Source organism: Salminus brasiliensis, chromosome 18, assembly GCF_030463535.1.
Source record: "Salminus brasiliensis chromosome 18, fSalBra1.hap2, whole genome shotgun sequence".
Classification (NCBI taxonomy): Eukaryota; Metazoa; Chordata; class Actinopteri; order Characiformes; family Bryconidae; genus Salminus; species Salminus brasiliensis.
Genome location: NC_132895.1, coordinates 27354653 through 27375521, shown reverse-complemented (window position 1 = coordinate 27375521; position 20869 = coordinate 27354653). Strand labels below are relative to the sequence as shown.

At 39.0% G+C, this 20869-nt stretch overlaps 1 protein-coding gene across 3 annotated transcripts in view; it reads left to right on the top strand.

Annotated features, from left to right (window-relative positions):
* jade2 (jade family PHD finger 2) overlaps positions 1 to 11278 on the top strand; it is a 40704-nt gene extending 29426 nt beyond the window's left edge. For all 3 annotated transcript variants that reach the window (XM_072662559.1, XM_072662558.1, XM_072662557.1), the window contains 2 exons: positions 347 to 475; positions 4552 to 11278. In XM_072662559.1, the coding sequence (XP_072518660.1) occupies positions 347 to 475; positions 4552 to 5384 (962 nt within the window). In that variant the 3' untranslated portion in view covers positions 5385 to 11278. The remainder of the gene's footprint in view (positions 1 to 346; positions 476 to 4551) is intronic.
* The last annotated feature ends 9591 nt before the right edge of the window (positions 11279 to 20869 follow it).

Below are 20869 nucleotides of genomic sequence, written 5' to 3'. Positions count from 1 at the left end.
TAATATATTGGTTTGGATTATTGCTTTAGCTGGCCAAGTTAGGATAATTCTACTTTATGATGGTTTTTAACTAGCACTGTATTAATAAAGCAGTTTAATTCTATTGGCATTCATCACACTACATTTCTAATATACATCTGCTTTGCGTATTGTGTTTGTCTCATATCTCCGGTATAAACTTTACAGCTATTTACAGAAAGCGTTATCCTTCCTTTACATTATTGTTTATATGTAAAAATAAAACCAGGCTTATGGGGCATTTTACATTTAAAAGTGTCTTTTAGGGCTTTGTGTATTCCTATCAATTGTGTATTAACTATCAATTGTCAATTTTTTGCATTTGTAGAAAAAACATTGAAAGTTGACAAGGGGCATCAGAATGGAGTGAAGGATAAAGGAAAAGAGCGGCGTAAGAGCAGCCCTGAGAACAAGGAACAATGGAAGTTGGAGAACAGCTCTCTTCTAAAACAGCTAGGTATATCAACTGCTCAAATTGTCCTTCATCCTCAGTAATGATTTTCTAAAATATATTGATAGGCTGATACAGATACAGATTTGGATACAAGGGCTCTTTTTAGTTAAATAGTGTAACACTTCTTATTAGAATAGTGAAAATATACACAAATGCATTGAATTTAAAGGTTACATCATAAGACTGAAATAAACAACACAGCACTTACAACTGGAAGCAAACAGAGACAAAAATGTATTGATTTTAAATGCATTCTAAAACAACTTTTTGTTTTTTGATTAGTTACACATCACAAACTGGTGGCGACAACAGCTGTTTACCTTTTCATTCAAATTAAATATTTGAAATGCAGAACTGAAAAATCAACATATATTAAAAAAAATAATAATAAAGATCAAAAACCCACACCTCCAAATAATTGCACATTTACAAATGAATACTTTTGGACAAGACATATAGCTTTGATTTTGCAAAATTTCACATTTACCATTTAAAATAAGTAAACATTAATGCATTAATCATTTTGTTGCTGTATTTCCTGTATTTGTATCAAGGGCCCATTGTGGCAACTGAATAGAGGGGATTGCCTTCAGTGCTTGCAGGAGTGTGCTTTTCATTGTTTTGACATCACTATCCATACTATTTTCCTTGAGAACAGATGTTCGCAGATGTTTTAAGACTGTGATGACTGGGATTACATTGATTATACTGGAGGTCTCTCCTCAGAGGGCTCCAGCACAGTGATGTTATTGTGACAAACTAGACATATATGTTTAGATATGTACATATACAGAAATGTTAACAGGTCACCATGGCTTCAGTTTCTACTACGGTCAGTAGGAGCGAATTCTCATTATAAACGGTCAGAAAGCAATCTTTCCCATCCAAAGCATCAAGGCCATAGCAGTGACAAACATGGGAGGAAAGGAATAGTGAAAGAAAACTAACACTTTAAGTACAGAACGCTGTAAGATAACAAAGTACAAGTAACCCCATAAAAAAGATATGACACAGAATATATTTGAAATGATTGAAACTATTTTCCAACAAATACCCCCTTGATTATTTACTGAAACATGATGATCAACAACAGATAATATTGGATTGATTACATACAACAAAACTGTACTTAAACAATAACACACATGAGCGTGATTTAATGTGAGATATTGGCGCTGGTTTGCTGAGGGCCAGATTTTGATTGCACCACATTATGATCACTGTTTATTCTTAGATTTTAAGGTAAAGAGGACAAAAAAAGGTTTATCAACATTTCATGAGGTAAAATAGTTTAGTTATATCAGGCACTCCACTGCTAAAACATCAGGCTATGCTCTTCAGTGGTAGTCGAGGAACAGTTCGTAATTTTCCAATGGTCAGGGTTACAAGCTACGGCCAAAACATTGCATTACATTTTACAAGTTTAACTGCCAAAGCTGTTAAATATTACTTGTGTACTTTAATGTGATGCTGGACTTTGTTTTGTATTTTCCAATTCTGTATTTGGGTTTATCCATTTTATCTGTTGGAAAGCTGATCATCCCTCTGACTGGCTGATATAAATATAAATTGGAAACCAAAATTGCAATAATAAGAAAAAATGTTTAATGAAGAAACAATGTAAAGAAGAAGGATCGCATCATGAGAACCAGCTGCCCACATTAGATCAGAATTTGGTCATATCACCAGATTGGCTGAGCGGTCAGTGGTTGCAAATCTGGCTAATACCCACCGCAGTGCTATAGGCATATATGATTTATCTTGAGATACATCTGCAATCTGATCTAGAGCAGACATTACCCTGTAGGTTAAAATGAGCACTTCTAGAGCCCTTATAAGATTAGATCCTATAAGATTAGTAATGTGTTCTGAATATAACCACTGATCTACTATTAGATGTGCCATTTAAGTTGCAGCAACCCTCATGGCTGTGAATTACATGTCTCAAGGCCAGACCATTCGTTTGCAAGATTAAGTTTGTTACGACAAAGGCAGTAATCCCCTACTGGTGTAATTAATGTTGGATGTGGTAAGAACAGTTTCCAAACAGTCATTCTTACCATTAACCTAAATGACACTAACTGTTAAAATATTGTGAATGTGTACAGTTGGGTGAATGCAACACAATGTGAGCATGAGCAAATCAGTTTAACATTGTGTAAATGTGTGTAGGTGTATGTGGATGTCCTAAATGGAATCTTCTGATCAGTTTAAGATTGTATGTTGTGTAGAACAGACAGCGGAGGCTAGCACTTACATCCAGTAACTTGTTGGGGTAGCAGTTTCTCCTCCTGTCCCGTGATTTCTTGTCTCCTCCACCCGTCACCACCAGGCAAAGTTGGCATAATAACCTAAAATCTTTTTGAGAAGACGAACCTTTGTGTCTGTCTTCCATTGTCATTGTCGCTTTGTTCAACATTGGTGTTGCTAGTGTTGCATGTTTTGCAGCGGCTAGTGCTTTTTCTACTGCATTTTTTCAAGCTGTAGATGATTGTTCTTTTGTGTGTGCTTTGACTTTTAATGCTGCCAAAAGTTTTTGGACCAGTTGTCTGTTTTTTATTGGCATTCCTGCAATGGTTATCACAAACATTGTTAAAATTGTGGTCTTATAATGTAACTCCTTACTTTTGTTTGGTAATAGATTTTTATTAGAATTGTATTTGTATCTTAACATCCTGTCTATGGTTATTTATTTCTAGTCTGGTGTTGTCCAGAGGAGGATAAGTTTTGGTTGTCAGGACTTGTCATTCTTGGTTTACTCATTTAGGGTTTTAGATACAGTTTTCCATAACAGCTACTTGTATCAGTTGTTAAGCAGTACAAAATTTATTAATTTCATCTTGGCCTACCCATAAGCGTTTTCTCTCTGATCTCATAACCCTCAACATCAAAACATTGCTGTTCATCTCTAAGCACAGTAGAAGGGCAAATTTGTAATTGTTTAAAAAAAAAATAGATAAGTGATGTCTTGTTGTTAGAGATACAGAAACATTCTGAATTTTCTGTGACTAGCTACATGATTTTCACAAGGCTTAAAATTAAAGATGAAAAATGATTGTATTATATTTTAAGATGGATTACTTTATCTATCTCCATCTTTTAGTTTCAAAATAACAAAACTCTAAGGGCCTGATACAAATATTTGGTACTCTGCGTGGTCAGTCCTTAGAAACAAGTATTACAAGTATAACAGCTTGCATCATAGCTTGTAAATACTGTTTGTAGGAACAAAAAGTATTTCAGTTCAGTTTCACTGCTTTATTTAAGGTCTATCCACAGATTTTCAATTATGTTTATGTTGGGGAACTATGAGGGCCATAGCAAAACATTGAGCAACACAAGCAAGCTCAGAGCTTCAACTCTTGTCCTTGAGAGTTGGGTACATGCTCTTTTAATGCAGTTCTGCAACTTTCTTCCTCTTGCATCCAAAACATTCTGTTTTAACTTTAAAATAAATGTTCCTTTAAAAATATCCCATGCTAGTATCGTAATCCATTTTATATGCTCTAGCAGGGTTAACTGAGCCTATACAAGTTGATATTTCGGTATAGTGGCAGTATTATCAATCTTGTTATCTCCTGGATGGTTCCATCAATATTTTCTACTGCATTGTTCTGCAGTTCTGTCCTGCAGTTGGTGTGAACAACAGGAAAATTAACAGGCATGACGAAATGCAAGTCTTTGAATTCTTTTTAGTGGTCTTTTGGTGAAAATACCTGCTGATTGAAGACTCCAAACAGTAGAACACATTTGTATGGAGATTTAATATTTATCATATCTGGGGTATCAAACTGTCAAAGTGTTAGTTTGTACACTGTTGCATGCACATGTATGTTGTTACTCTGATAACGTTTTAAAGGAATATTTCAATAAAGAGGATAAATAGGTAAGAAAGAGTAAAGGCTAAAATAGCACATTTAGCTTGTTTTTGTAATGCATAAAATATTCTCCTGCACAAGTAGCATTTGGGGGTCTTGCTTCAAGATATGCAGAAGAGCAGATGAATAGCTATAGCTATGCTGTTGGTTGTTGAAAATATATATTTGAATTTGGTAGTCACTTTTTGTTTGTCCACACAGGTTTCTCCACATCCTTCCCACTGGATGACTCGCTATTTGATAGCTGGCTAGCACAGTCTGTTCAGATCACAGCAGACAATGTGTTGAGCCAGTGGGCATTAGCTGGAGAGCCACGTGACCCCTCCGCTAGCCTTCTATCTGACCAGCTGCTGCAAGGCGAGGAGAGTCTACTTAACCTGATGATGGACCACTCCATGAAGTCCACCTGGAAGACCCCTGAACTGGGTCGCAAATCACAGGGAAGAGGCCACAAGCAAGTCACCTCGGGTCATGGGGGAGGGTCTAAACCCAAAGCCAGATACCCATTTGAATATCGTGGAGCTCATACCAGCAAGCGGGGCGAAAGGCTGCTCTCTGCTGGAAAAGCTCTGGACCACTATCACCACTACCACCAATATCACACCCAAACAATGAGTATCACTGACAGCAAAGCAGAACTGATACAGCCACCCATATCCAAAATGGACTCCTGCCACATTTCAGAGAGGAATGTACTTTGGAAGAGTAGAATTGGCACCGGGGGAACATCTTTAACCTCTGCACCTGACAGCCTAACTGCTCCAGAGACTGAGCACAGCAGGAGTTCCCAAGTGGCCTTACGGCTTCGGCTTCCGAGGCAAAGCAAATCCCGCTTTAAAAGTGAGGTTACAGCTTCTGTCCAGGGGAGTAGGGGCAAAAAAGAGATCTCGCTGCTGGACACTGAGACCGATGGTTACTTCTCAGATGCTGAACAGAGTGACTCAGACTTGAGTCCAGCTAGCCGAAAGTTGCACCTGACTCCACTGCATGCTGGGAATGAGGAGGTACTTAGACAAAGTGTTCTAGCCTCATAAATCAGTGAATCAAAGACAGTTTGAGCAGATGAGGGAAAAACGATATTGATCGTTTCAAATACCAAGATTTAATTCTCAGTCTAGGGACAAAAATGCAGAGTTCATTTGTAGATTTATATCTGTGACCAAAACTATATAATACCTAGTCAGATTTGTCTATGCTTTCCTTTTGGCCATTCTTATGTCACTGTAGCCAACATCTTGTTGTCATCAGATGAGCAAGCATAATGCTTATTACTATTGTATTTCAAAAAAACTGAATCTGTCTGACCAAGTTGCAATAGATTTGAACATTTTTCTTGTTGTTCTTATGATATTTACCAAATGTCCTGGATTTGGTGTACTGGTTCAAAAAATAGTGACAAGCAATCGAACAGATACTATACGGGTTGGTTCAGGTGTATGTTGCTCCTGTGACCAAGTAAGGCTTTCCAATGGAGGTGGCCTATTCAGCCCTAGGAAACAGAGAAAATATCAATCCCTCTCTTTAAATCCTAAAAAGCACAAGTGAAACAGGGAATGTAGCACAAAAGCACATTACACTTAAATGTATTTAGTGAAAAGCTTGAATCTATTCCACCCACAGCGTTGGTACTTTAAAGAGAGGCCTTGTGTACAACACAATGTACATGACAACGTATCAGTCATGTGAAATCAAATTGGACACCCCATGGAAACCTTGGTCTGTTTTGACATATTTAAACAGATATTTGACAATGTAATTATTAGTATCTAAAAGTTAGGACACCCCCACATTTATTACTACTTAAAATGACTAAAATTAGAACCAGGTGCACCACATCATCTAGAGAAGAGTTTGGTTCGCTCTTGATTGTTGACTTCTGAAACAGTGTTTCCAAAGTGATTAATGATTAAGTTAAATTATTTGGGCACAGGACTATGTTTGGAGCAAACCAAACACTGTATTTGAGCACAAACACATCATACCAATTATCGAGCATGAAGGTTAAAATGTCATGGTGTGGGATGGTTTTGCTGAAGCAGAGCCTATGATGGTCAAGCTGTTAATCATCGAATCCACTCTGAATTCCTTGTTGTATTAGAGGGAATGTGAGAAACCTGACGATGAAGCATCAGACATCATAGACCATTATTAGAAATGTCTAAATGAGGTTACTTCAGCCAAAGGGAAAATATCAGCTGTTATGGCCTGGGGTTTCCTAACTTTTTCCTTACAAGAGAATTGTGTTTGTAATCATTTTACAAATTATTCTTAAGATATTTCTTCAGTTGTATATGTTTAGTTATATTACCTCCATCTCCCCATCACATATATTTAAAAAATTAAGGTCAAGTGTCCATATGTTTAAATATGGTGGAAAATATAATAATAAAGCAAAAGACAGGTTTTAGGTAGGGTGTTTCCACTTTTTTTTCACATAACTGTATATAACAAATCTAGACTGACTCTACCTGAGTTTTTGTCTTTAATCTAGCCCTGTATATTCTTCCAATTGTCGCGGCTGACTCAAAAAGAGTAAGCATATGTCACAAAATGTGCCTTTGTTTGCTTTCCTGAAATGAGGCGATATACTTTTTTAAATTATTTTTTTACAATCAGGAAAAAAAAGACCTCCTTCATTGAAATGAAGTTCAATGGTTTCAGTGCAGTTCCCAGAAACCAAAAAAATAAACACGACAATTCCACTGAGAAAAACTCTAAATTACTAGTTTAACTCAGTCTGCCACAGTGAGTCCACAATTCCAAAAATAGCAGAAAGCCCCCCTATTCCTCCACATTGTATCTTTGCAACCCATGGTATATGTCTCAGGGTTAAATAACAAGAGCTTATACTCAATGAGGTAAAAAGAATGAAAGGAAAAAGATTTTCATCTGCATGCATCACTGTTGATCATGACTACTACTAAAATGTTTCTCTTTTCAAAGGTTTTCAAATTACAAATACATTTCTTTAATAATGCCAAAGAATAACAAGTGAATATCATACATATAATATATATACCATACCATATTACAAGTGGTCCACCTGTAATACTAGGGACTGATATCGCCTTAGTTTTTAAGGCGATAGTGTCAGCGTAGCAGTGAAAACAGCTCTTTGACAAATCAAATCTCCACAGAAAATGAGGCAGGATTTACAGCTTTACTCTTACTTACATGGTGCATGCAACCAGTTAGATTTGTTTTACTCAGTACAACAAAAAACATTGTAGAAACATGACTACAATAATTGTCTAGAAGTACTAGAATCCTAATGCTCAGCACTTCTGTCAGCCTTGAAATAGTTTGGCAAAAAAAATCTACTTAACATGATCACATTGTCACATTCCCCACATGAAGTCAATCAGCCAAGACATGTTTGCTATCTGATGTGTGGGAGATACTAGGCTAAAGTTGTTAACAAACTCTGGACTTGACTAATCAGTCATTTCAGTACATTCACACCTAACACATTTCTTAACCCTTCTCTCAAAATGCATGCTTTTTGAGTTAAATAAAGGCACAGTGAGATGGATTATGTTAATTAGATTTTTGGCTGAACTATTCCTTTCACAGTAGAAGTAGACTTATCAATGTTTTAGTTTTAACAAAGAGAAAATGAGCCCCAATTCAGTTACAGAGAGGGTTTCCGGAAAGGCCCACATAACAACGCAGTAAGCACGGTTTTTAGATTTTCACGATGTTTTTGTCTTTTTATGTCTTACATTCATACTGAAGTTGCATAGCTGATGGTGAACAGTCACCAATTTTTTTTTTCCAAATTGGCTTTTATTTTATTTTTTGGATGATAAGTAGATAAGCAGTTCACCTTAGCTCTATTTCCAGGCAATTGCTTTTCACCACTGTTAAATGTACCTATAGTAACCAGTTTCTACAGCTGTTATGTGAACATGCAGATGCAAAAAAAAGCATCACCTGTAAACATCTACTTTTTGCTGCTTAATCTATTAGGGCCTGCCTAGGGCCTTGGCTAGTCATAGTCAAACTTTTATGGTGCACACTTTAACATAAAAGGTGCTTCAAATGCTTATTATTTGAGCAAGGCCATAAAAAACGATGAGCGTGAATGTGAAGAACCTTTACTTAATGTAAAGCGTTCTTCACACTTTATCACACTTAGTTATAAACATGCTTTTTTTTATTGAACCGAAAGTGGTTTTTCAGTGACCTTGCTCAAAGAACCATTTTGAAGCACTTTTATTGTTAAAAAAGTAGCAGCCTTACATTTCCAACCTTAAAAAAAAAAAAACTAAAAACAAAAAAAACAAGCATGCTTCATGTCACCTTATGAACTGTGACCGTGTCAGTCCATAAGTGGGGATATGTGTAACACCTTAAGCAAACTCACTCAACTATTTGAACTGTAACAAGGAATCTAATGTAATATAAATGACTTAATGTATAAAGGAAGTTTATTATAAATCCTGTGCTGTTCCGTTTAGTCATGAAAGGTTAGAGAAATTTATTTTGGAATATAGACACTCTGGACAAAAAATTAGTCACCTTGCATGTTTAAGGTGGTAGTAACTTCTGATGGTAGTAGGCTCCTGCAGATGATGATGATCAGGCTATAAATACTTGGGGGGGTGTGCGACGGGATTCAGAGATTGAGAAGAGGTGGTACAGTGCAGTGAATGTCTTGTTTGATGTTTGGAATATGGGTCACAAAGCAGATGTTAATGTGGTCCCTGTCTGTCCGTTTCATCTTTCTGTTACAATTCTGACTGTCTGAATTTTCTGTAGACTTTTTGCCACTGCTGGAAGACCTGTATGACCATATGCTTCGATAAACCTGCGAATTCAGGTGCTTCCTTTGCACCATCGTCTTTCGCACACCCAAATTATTATTATTTATAGCCCAATCATCCTTGTGCAGTGCATGTATGGGAGCCTTACTACAACCTGAAGGTACCACAACCTTAAACACGCAAAAGGACTAGTTTTTGGTCCAGGGAGCTTATTTTAAAAACCAACCATTTTTGTTAACTGCTATAGCAATATAGTCAAATGCAAAAATAATTTTACAAATCCACAGTAAACATGGAATATTGTGCCTCTAGCAAAATAGTGCTCTTTATACCTGGGTCTGCAAGTTTTTCCTTAATTTCTGTCTACTATGTATGTACCAGAATTATGACTTTCATCTGTTTGACTGTTTGCTTACAGATCCTGGCTAACAAATAAGGCACAGAATATTGTCGCGGTCATGAAAAACCTTGTATTTATTTATTTCTTTTGCCCTTTTCACTTTTTACAGGTAATGTTAATCTTGCAGGTGTTCTTGACATTGTGTCAAATGATGAAATGGGCCGATAAAAAGGTTTCGTTTTATTGGCTATTTTGCCAATGAGGTTTTTGCATGACCACAAGATTCTCAAGCCAGATATAAACATGGACAGTATGGTGGACGTTACACAGTGTCAAAACAGATCAACAGAGAAAGTAATGCAATAATGGAAGTATAAATGCTGTAACAGTGCTGAAGCCAGATTCAGCTGCATACAAAAGTGTGTGCAGGTTTCTTTTACTTGGGGATAGTTAAAAGAAAAGCCTGCACTTCTGCTGTCTAGATGTTCAGACCATCAGGTTAGTAACAGGAATGTGTTCTTCCTTGAAATCATAAACTCGGCAATTACATAACTTTGTTTAATGTTTTAACAGTTCTTTCCACTAAACTGCCCAAGCCATCTGATGTTCTAAATGCTAGATCAGTAAAAAAAAAAAAAAAAGCTATAGTCAACTAGTGTTTCATGCTCTTGATTAGGGATCTTTGCAGTTCTGTTCTAGCATTGTCATTCTACAGCATGAAATAACTGCTTTGTCATGCCTTGTTTTCATCTCTCATTGTGAGTGCAGGTCCCACATGGGCTTACCAATTGGAACTAGCCTGCTGATGAAGCCAGCTTAAGTTAAGCTGGTCTTTGATGGTCAAAGTAGTTGGTAGTTAAAAAAGCTGGTTAGACATACCATGTGTTGTAGGACAGCTGGATAGCCAGCTTATTTTTTCACCTCCATATGGTATGTTCTTTTTTGAGTTTGGACTAAGTGATTGTTAAGCTGGACTAGTTATGTAAACCTGATGGAACTGATGAACCAGCATGGTCAGGTTGATTACACTCTGTCAATAACCTTTGTCATTCTGTTTAACTAGCTTGGTCAGGTTGGTCCTGCTCGTAGACCAACTGAGCAATCAAACTGAAATAAAAAACATACCCTATGGAGGTCAAGAGTTAAGCTGATCAACCAGCTTTACCAGCTTGTTTCTTTCATCAGGGTACTTATTTTTAGTCTTGGTAAGTCATTTCTTTACAAGCAAAATCCCTGTTCCATTTTGTCTATCATAAAAGGGAAATCAAGCTGTTTATTAATTCCATTTCAGAACTTGCTGATAATATTTCTTCAAGGACCTATTATGTCATCTTGTAAAAGCTTTGACATTTCTGTTGTCATATGTTCAAAATAATGTTCTGATGTCTATCTATTCTGCTTCAGTTTTTAATATGATAACATGAATGTTACAGGAGTTTGTTTCTGTATTCTTTATTTCAAAGAATATTGTGCCATGTATTAATAAAAGACAGAGGAAATACTAAACATATATTGAAGTTTTGGAAAAAGAGTTATTTTAAATTATGTTGGCCTTTTTGCGATATTTATTTTGTTGTATTACAAATCATCTTTGTAGAAAGACAAAAGACAAATGTATTTTCATTAGCGCAAAAACCTATTTTACTTTTTGTACATTTCTCTCCATGTAAGCAATCTTTAAAGCAATATGATGTTCCATCATATATCTGCATGTTGCTTAACAATGGCAGCATACACTATGGCTTTTCGAACTGTCCCTGTTATTGCCAAACACCCTAGTTTGGTTGACCAATGCAGTCAATAAAGCTATGCTTTCAGTGTACACCTGCTGTCTGTTTTCTGCTGTTTTCCTGTTAGACTCAGACTTCGTGACATCAGGATTGAAATAGCATGTAGTGCTACTTAGACCAACAACATTAGCACACACAAAAATCATAAGTGGAGGAAACAAAAAAACATGTAGCATAGTAATGGCCCCCCTATCTTGGCTTCAGCATGTTTTTGACATTGCCCAGGGCTTTCATGTTGCCAAACACAACTTGCACCACTACAACACTAGAATCTGAGTTTATGTCCCTCTCTGCAAAGTCCCACTTATTTATTTTTTTTCTCAGTTTAATTCAATTGAAATTCATTTGTATAGCACCTTTCACAACAAATGTTGTCACAAAGCAGCTTTACAGAGATCAGGGTCCAAGCCTTTTTAGAGCAAACCAGTGGTGACAGTGCCAAAGAAAAACTCACTCAGCTTGAGAGGAAGAAACCTTGAGGGGAACCTAGACTCAAATGGGGAATCTAAATCCTCTAGTTTTCCTCTATTTCTTTTTAACAATAAAAAGCAAAGCAGGAATAAAAACAACAATACAATGCTGAATTAATATGCCAAGATGAAAATGTGAATTAAAAGTGAAGTGAGAATGAATCAATGCGAGAACCTAGAGCAGGACAGTGAGCAGCAGGGTAGTGGAGCTAGGTCTGGGGGTGCCTTAATGGAACAGTTGAATTAGCATTTTTGGATTTATCAATTTTGGGATTAAAAAGTAAGACCTCTGTTTTATCTGGATTAAGCAAATTGTAAGACTTTTTTTAATCTCAATACACAGGAAAGAGAAAGAAAACAGAAAAAACACAGGGGGTTAGAAGGAGCGTGGCAACATTTTGGGGGGTTTTACAGAGAGAAAGAATCCAAAGGGTCGGCAGCCAACCACAAATGGGCTCGCTTCAGCAAGAAAGCGTTGATTCTTCTAAAGCGATGAACTGACCAGAAGGCCAGCATCCTGCGAACAAAGTGAACATGACTGCTTGTATGGTTTAGGTTCCCCAAGAGAATGTGAGGCCAAACCATTGAGTGATTAAGTCAGAGGGAGTATTTTATAATCAATGCGGAATTCAACTGGGACCCAGTGCAGGGGCGAGAGACTAGGACTAATATGGTCAGATTTCCGAGCCTTAGTGAGCACTGTAGCAACTGCATTCTAAACTAGTTGGAGCTTGCTTTTTTACTGATTCACAAGAATTTTCAACCAGAAGGGCATTTCAATAATCCAATCTTGAGGTTATTAATGCATGCACCAGCTTCTCTGCATTATTTAACCATTACACTGTTTGGCAAGATTACATAGCTGCAGCATATAAAAAAATAAATAGTAACAGACCCAGAATTGACTCTTAAGGAACACCATAATTTTCTTTTGTGTAATGAAAGTATTCATTATTTAAAGAAACACACTGGAGGCAATCTGTCAGATAAGATCTAAACCAAGTGAGTGCAGATCCTTTAATTCCTGTAGATTTTTTCTAGCCTATCAAGCAGGATTGCATTCTTAAATAACTATTGGAACAGAATCTAGTACACAAAAAGAAGGATTTGATGAGCTAATTATGCTAATCAAGTAGTTCTCAGTAACTGCACATATTCTGTGTTTGCATTAAAGCTGAAGCACCATTCATCAACACTAACTGCTGTGTTTGTCAAATAGTTTCAATTTTATCATTAAAAAAGGACATGAAATCATTACTACTATGTCAGCAGGAATATCTGCATTTGTTTGTGACTGGTGGAGTTTGGTCACAGAATTAAAGAGGACTTTATGATTTTTGTAATTGTTTATTGGTGATGCAATACATAATGATTTAGGTTTAATTAAGGCATAATTGAGATGGGCGGGAGTTCAAAGTTCTGATCTTTAATATTCTGTTCAATTTTGCCACCTGCCTCTCCCCAATCATTACAGAAGACATTTCCAATAAAGGCTACAGTGTGTGATGTTACCCCAAGGTTGTCTTCTTACTGCTTGTGCACCTGAGTAGTGGGGAGAGTTTAGAGGTGAATGAGTTATTTGACTCACTTTTATGATTCATGCCAGTCTGAGGGGGCTGAAGTGGCTTTTGTGATTTTGCTACTGCAGGAGTCTGCTGTGGAGTGTTTAACCAATAAAACGAGGCTCACCTTGTTTCGGGAGACTAAACAATGCTAGACCCAGCTGTTAACAAGGAGGGCAGGGAGTCAACCTTGCCCAAGGTCTGTAGGCCATCAGTTTCAGTGCTGGCTTCCAGGTCAGCATCCGCTCCTTTGCCCATAGCAGTGGCTCCAGTGCCCATGTTGTTTCAGCTGTCGCTGTGTCAGCAGTCCCAGTCCCTCCTGGCACCCAAGCTTTATGCCACTGACCTCCGGGGGCCTGCTAAAGACTCTGTACTGAGGCGCTGGTGCCTTGGAGGGCTACTTTAAGGACTCCACTCCATGCTCAGGCATCCATCAGTTGCTAGCACCATGGGTCCCTCTAGTGGCAAAGTCCCTGATCGCTATTGTGCCCGTATTCCATGTCCCTCCTATGTCAGCACCCTGGGTTATTCCAGTAACAATGCTCTGTCGCACCAATCTGAGTTGCACCAGTTCTTCCTCCGCAAGTCACCTGAATATTGGAATGTTTTTGCTCTATTCTGTGTATTAGGTCTTCCTGTTGCAACCCAGCCTCCTGTTGTGATCCTGTTTGGTCTGCTTTTGCCCCAGAGTCAAATGCCCCAAAATTATTTTTTTTCCACTATAATTTAAATAAAAATATTTCCATGTATCCAGAGCTTGTTTTATCCATTAACTAGCAACATATCCAACGGGAAAACTTATATTAACTGATATTAGCAATCATACATTAGCAGATGACAGATTTAACTTAGTTTTAATATCAGTATTAACTTCCATTTGTAACATTCCTAATTCAGTCAATTCCAAACCATCATTCTAAAAGTGTTAACTATGTTAGAACAGTATAAAAGAGGTCTTATTCTGTGTGGAATGATATCAGATTTGACTTTTTTCATTAGATAAATAGAAGTGGCCCAAGAAAGATTATGAGATTTTTCCATGTCATGGCAATCCCATCAGATTTCCAACTACCAATAGCTTTCTAAATAAGATAAACATTTTAGAACTGTTCTAACTAGTCCTACCCTTTTCCCGAGCCTGGATTACAGACTCACATGTCGACCTTGTCAAAAGCAAAATAAGATCTAATAATACCAAAACTGACAGACGAACAGATACTTTATTGATCTATTGATGTGTATATATATATTTTTTACCTAACCACAAATGAAAAGCAGTGCAGTAAAATGGAAAGGAATGGGAATTGTGCCAGAGAAGTAAGGGTATCAGCAGATAAAAAAACAATACTGAATAAACATTTGAATATATTGGTATTTAGGAAAAGTGTCACTGAGGAAGCTCCAGGAAGCGATTAAGCAGTTTTACACTAAAGTAAATACACTGTTAAAAAAAAAAAAGGAAACACTCAAATAACACATTCTAGATCTGAATGAATGAAATATATTTTCTTATGTACTGTGCCCAGTGTTACCCAGAATTTTATTCTCCGATGTCATGTAGATGTGTTATGGTGGAAAAGGACATAAATTAATGCAATCAAGGCTGTTTTCACATTCAGACATTCTGTTATGCTGGTTCCATGTGTATGTACAAAAATAAAGGGAACACTCAAATAACACATCCTAGATCTGAATGAATTAAATATATTTTCATTGAATACTTTGTTCTGTACAAAGTTGAATGTGCTGACAACAAAATCACACAAAAATCATCAATGGAAATCAAATTGATTAACTAATGAAGGCCTGGATTTGGAGTCACACACTCCAGTGGAAAAACACACTACAGGCTGATCCAACTTTGATGTAATGTCCTTAAAACAAGTCAAAATGAGGCTCAGTATTGTGTGGCCTCCACGTGCCTACAACGCCTGGGCATGCTCCTGATGAGGTGGTGGGAGTCCTGAGGGATCTCCTCCCAGACCTGGACTAAAGCATCCACCAACTCCTGGACAGTCTGTGGTGTAACGTGACGTTGGTAGATGGCGCGAGACATGATGTCCCAGATGTGCTCAATCGGATTCAGGTCTGGGGAACGGGCGGGCCAGTCCATAGCTTCAATGCCTTCATCTTGCAGAAACTGCTGACACACTCCAGCCACATGAGGTCTGCATTAGGAGGAACCCAGGGCCAACCGCACCAGCATATGTTCTTACAAGGGGTCTGAGGATCTCATCTCGGTACCTAATGGCAGTCAGGCTACCACATGCACATGGAGGGCTGTGCGGCCCTCCAAAGAAATGCCACCCCACACCATTACTGACCCACTGCCAAACCAGTCATGCTGAAGGATGTTGCAGGCAGCAGATCGCTCTCCACAGCGTCTCCAGACTCTGTCACGTCTGTCACATGTGCTCAGTGTGAACCTGCTTTCATCTGTGAAGAGGTCAGGGCGCCAGCGGCGAATTTGCCAATCCTGGTGTTCTCTGGCAAATGCAAAGCATCCTGCATGGTGTTGGGCTGTGAGGACAACCCCCATCTGTGGATGTCGGGCCCTCATACCATCCTCATGGAGTCGGTTTCTAACCGTTTGTGCAGATACATGCACGTTTGTGGCCTACTGGAGGTCATTTTGCTCTGGAAGTGCTCCTCCTGTTCCTTCTTGCACAAAGGTGGAGGTAGCGGTCCTGCTGCTGGGTTGTACCTGAGCCACTTGTGTGGGTTGTAGAGTCCGTCTCATGCTACCACGAGTGTGAAAGCACCACCAACATTCAAAAGTGATCAAAACATCAGCCAGAAAGCATAAGTACTGAGAAGTGGTCTGTGATCCCCACCTGCAGAACCACTCCTTTATTGAGTGTGTCTTGCTAATTGCCAATAATTTCCACCTGTTGTCTATTCCATTTGCACAACAGCATGTGAAATTGATTGTCAATCAGTGTTGCTTCCTAAGTGGACAGTTTGATTACATTAAATTACATATATTATACCGGTGTAAGGTGTATGGTTCTATTCATATTTGAGATTTATCACAACTAACGTAAGTCTACATAAGCATTTATAGATACTCATGTGTTAACTGTGGTAAAGGCTGCATATGGTAATTTTGATGTTATTTGCATAGTTTTATTACAACTGACCCTAAGGGTGTGTGATATGTATAGTGTGGAATACTAATTGTTGTTTTCACTGTGTGCGAGCAGATAGAGTATTTCACTCACTTTGCGGAAAACCACTCAAAAACGCGCCTTAAGAGTTCACATATTCACACTGCCCTGTAGCCTGCCCTGTTCCACTCACTGTACACTCTATTAGATACTCCTACCTTACTGGTTCACATTGTAGGTATTAAGTCAGAGACGATAGCTCATCTGTTGCTGCAGTTACTGTTGGTTGTCTTCTGGTGCTTCATCAGTGGTTACAGGATGTTGCCCACAGGATGCCGTTGGGTAAATAGTTTTAGTTGGTGGACAATTCTCAGTCCAGCAGTAACACTTCAGCAGCCCTGGTGTGTCTGATAAGCACACACACACACCACCACCCTCACCACATACTACCTGCTCTATGGCGGTTCCATGGGGGTCCTGACCAATGAAGAACAGGGTGGAAGAGGATTAATAAAGTATACAGAGAAACAAATGTACAAATAATGAAACTAAATGATCTCAAATCAAATGTGATGTTGTAAAGATACAATATTATAGAAATCACAGACTTGGAACAAGAGTGAGAGAACAACCTCTCTCACTATGGTTGATTGGGTCACCCCTTTGGCCTTCATCTGGCCAAACTGCTGGAGGGTTTTAGTCACTTTGGAAAGGCTCACCATCTTGCAAAGTAAGTGGAAACTGAAGTTAGGCTGCCAGTTAAGTAGCGTTTGTCAGATAATTAAGAAAATTAGCACTAGATGCCAGATTAACACCAATAACTTGCATGTATCTGAAAGTGTTCTCTAATTTTGATCAGTGTTCTTTTTAAATGATCTCTTGTATGTTTTTAATACTGTGCTTTAGAATATATAGAACTCATGAACTAAGCTTACCAATACTAATACTGATCTTCTACTCCTGTTAGGATAAATTCACATAGGACTACACAGTGACCTTGACATTTAGGAAATTGTGTGGTGTTCTCTAATTTTGAATGCAGAAATGTGGTCCAATTCATTCATTTTTAATGTGGTTAAGTATTTTTTCACACATTATAAATATCATCTTCTTTTTTTCTTTTCTTTTGGTAAAGTGATATCCTCTCATTGATTCTCTTACCGCTGTTACGCGGATGACACTCAACTCATCCTTTCTTTCCCACCGTCTGACACACAGATTTCTGCCCGCATCTAAGCATGTCTCGCTAACGTTTTTTTTTGGATGGGGCTCACCACCTCAAACTTAACCCCAGCAAGACAGAGCTGCTGTACATCCCAGGAACTGCTGGACTTCAAAATGATCTGGCCATCTCCTTTGAGAACTCACTGGTCATTCCTTCTACAGAAGGCCTGGCTGGTCTCCCTCTGCGCACCATTAGGCCCCTGCAACTTATCCAGAATGCAGCAGCACGGGTCATCTTCAACGTTTCTAAATTCAGCCATGTCACTCCACTGCTGCGTTCTCTTCACTGGCTTCCTGTAGCTGCCCGCATCAGATTCAAAACCCTGTCTCTAGCCTACAAAGCCCAGAAAGGACCAGCCCCTGGTGGCAGTGGTCAAAAGCCGATCCGCACCAAGAGCCCTTTGAGCTTCAAATACGGCTCGGCTCGACCCGCCATCCCTCAAAATCCACGGAAGACAAGAATCCAGGCTTTTTTCTGTCCTGGCACCAAAGTGGTGGAACGATTTAGTGTCTGAACGGCAGAGTTGCTCGCTGTCTTCACAGACTGAAGACCCACCTCCTCCGAGAATACTTGGGCGAATAGCAGAGTGGTCTTCTTACTGACTTGAATTTAGTAGTGTCTAAACTTAGAGGTATCTTTGAATTTTTTATCTATTCAAACTAGCTGAGGTTATTCTTGAGTAAATAGCAAAGCACTTTTTTAAGTCACTCTGGATAAAAGCGTCTGCTAAATGTAAAATGTAAATGTAAATATTTTAGAGTTGTGAAGAGATGTGAATGTGTCCCTCTCAAACCTACAGGTCATCAGCCAGGCCTTTGTTTGCCACAGAAGGGGGATGGTCTTCTGTAATAATTAATGTGTTGAAGGCCTTTCCACACTGATCCAGGGTTGTTGGCTGAGTGTGTTTCTGGCCTTCTTATACATATTTCTGTCTCCATTCCTGTAGGATTCTACTTTAGCCTGACGAAGCTAACTTAGTTTAGTTGTGAACCATGGTTGGCACACACAGTTCCTCACAAAAGCTCATGTAGGATGTCACAATGTCAGTCACTACATCCAGGTTATCAGTAGCAGCTTCAGAAACATTGTGCAGTCAAAAACAGTCCTGCAGTCTCTGGTCCACTTTTTTCACTACAGGATTTCTGGTGTCTCTTTTTCACTACAGGATTTGCAGATTTTGCACATGCCCCCTGCCTCCGTTTCCGGCATGCTCCCCACAGAGCCGCCGCTCCTCCAACAATTAACTCCAGAAAACCGTGTTCTCGAAAACTGACACATTCAGTAACATATTCTGCAGAAAGGTCTGTTACATATGCCCCCCCCCAATTTCTTTTAAACGTCCCCATTTATATCATTACCACCGTGACCTTATAGCCATCCACAAAACAATAACAATAAACATAATTAACAATATGAGAACATCCCTTACTACAGGGTGGGCCATCTATATGGATACACCTAAATAAAATGGGAATGGTTGGTGATATTAACTTCCTGTTAATATTGTGGCACATTAGTATATGGGAGGGGGAAAACTTTTCAAAATGGGTGGTGACCATGGTGGCCATTTTGAAGTCGGACATTTTGGATCCAACTTTAGTTTTGTCAATGGGAAGAGGGTCATGTGACACATCAAACTTATTGAGAATTTCACAAGAAAAACAATGGTGTGCTTGGTTTGTAACTTTATTCTTTCATGAGTTATTTACAAGCTTCTCTTTGTTTACAGCCATTGACATGTCGCAGAGGTTAACACGTGAGGAGCAGATAGAAATTGTGTTGATGTCTGGTGAACACAGTACCCGGGTCATTGCAGCAGATTTCAATGCAAGACACCCTAAGAGACCACTCATCTCCCATGCTACAGTTAGCAAACTGCTTGCCAAGTTTTGTGAAACTGGTTCAGTGTTGGATTTGCCAAAATGTGGACGCATGAAAACTGTCACTAATGAAGAAACATCAGTGGCTGTCCTAGCTTCATTCAGCAAGAGCCCATAGCGTAGCACTCGCCGCATGTCACTGGAGAGTGGCATTAGTCAAACATCTCTTCAGCGTATATTAGCTACTCACAAATGGCACCCTTACAAACTCCAGCTGCTGCAGCGTCTCAATGAGGATGACCCAGATCGGCGCACTGAATTTGCAGAATGGGCAAAACAAAAATTGGAACAGGACCCTCAGTTTACACAGAACATTTTGTTCAGTGATGAGGCAAACTTTTATGTGAATGGTGAAGTTAAACAAAACCACTGCTATTGGTCTGACACTAACCCACATTGGATAGATCCCTCCAAGACTGTTGGAACACAAAAATTGATGGTATGGTGTGGGGTACAAAGATAGTGGGGCCATTCTTCATCAATGGAAACTTCAAGGCCACTGGATATTTGAAATTGCTACATGATGATGTGTTTCCCTCTTTATGCACTGAAGCTGGCATGTTCCCTGAGTTTTTCCAGCAAGATGGTGCACCACCACATTATGGGTGTCAGGTCAGAGCATTCCTAGATGAACAGTTTCCTGGAAAGTGGATTGGTCGTCGTGAGCCAGCTGAATGGCCCCTAAGGTCTCCCATTCTGACCCCCTTAGACTTTTATCTTTGGGGTCATCTGAAGGCAATTGTCTATGCTGTGAAGATACGAGATGTTCAGCACCTGAAACTACGGATACTGGAAGCATGTGCTAGCATTTCTTCTGCGGTGTTGCTATCAGTGTGTGAAGAGTGGGAGAAGAGGGTTGCATTGACAATCCAACACAATGGGCAGCACTTTGAACACATTTTATAAGTGGTCAGAAACTTGTAAATAACTTATGAAAGCTTGATGTGTCACATGACAAGTTGGATCCAAAATGGCCGACTTCAAAATGGCCACCATGGTCACCACCCATCTTGAAAAGTTTTCCCCCTCCCATATACTAATGTGCCACAAACAGGAAGTTAATATCACCAACCATTCCCATTTTATTTAGGTGTATCCATATAAATGGCCCACGCTGTATATCCCATTTCCTTAGGAACCCCATGACAGTTGCATGTCCCTTTACACTCATGATGAAGGTATGCAGATATACTAATGCTAAATAGGGTTGGGATGGTAACGGCAGGGTCATTGTACACCACCTGAGACCGTTCCCCCATTTCCAGGGGGTTAATGCAGTAAGTCAGAGCCATTTTGCTCTCAGAGTCAAGCCCCCACACCACCTGATATGGGCCCTTCCAGTGCGGGGCCAATTTAGCCCGACTCTCTGTGGGGTTATT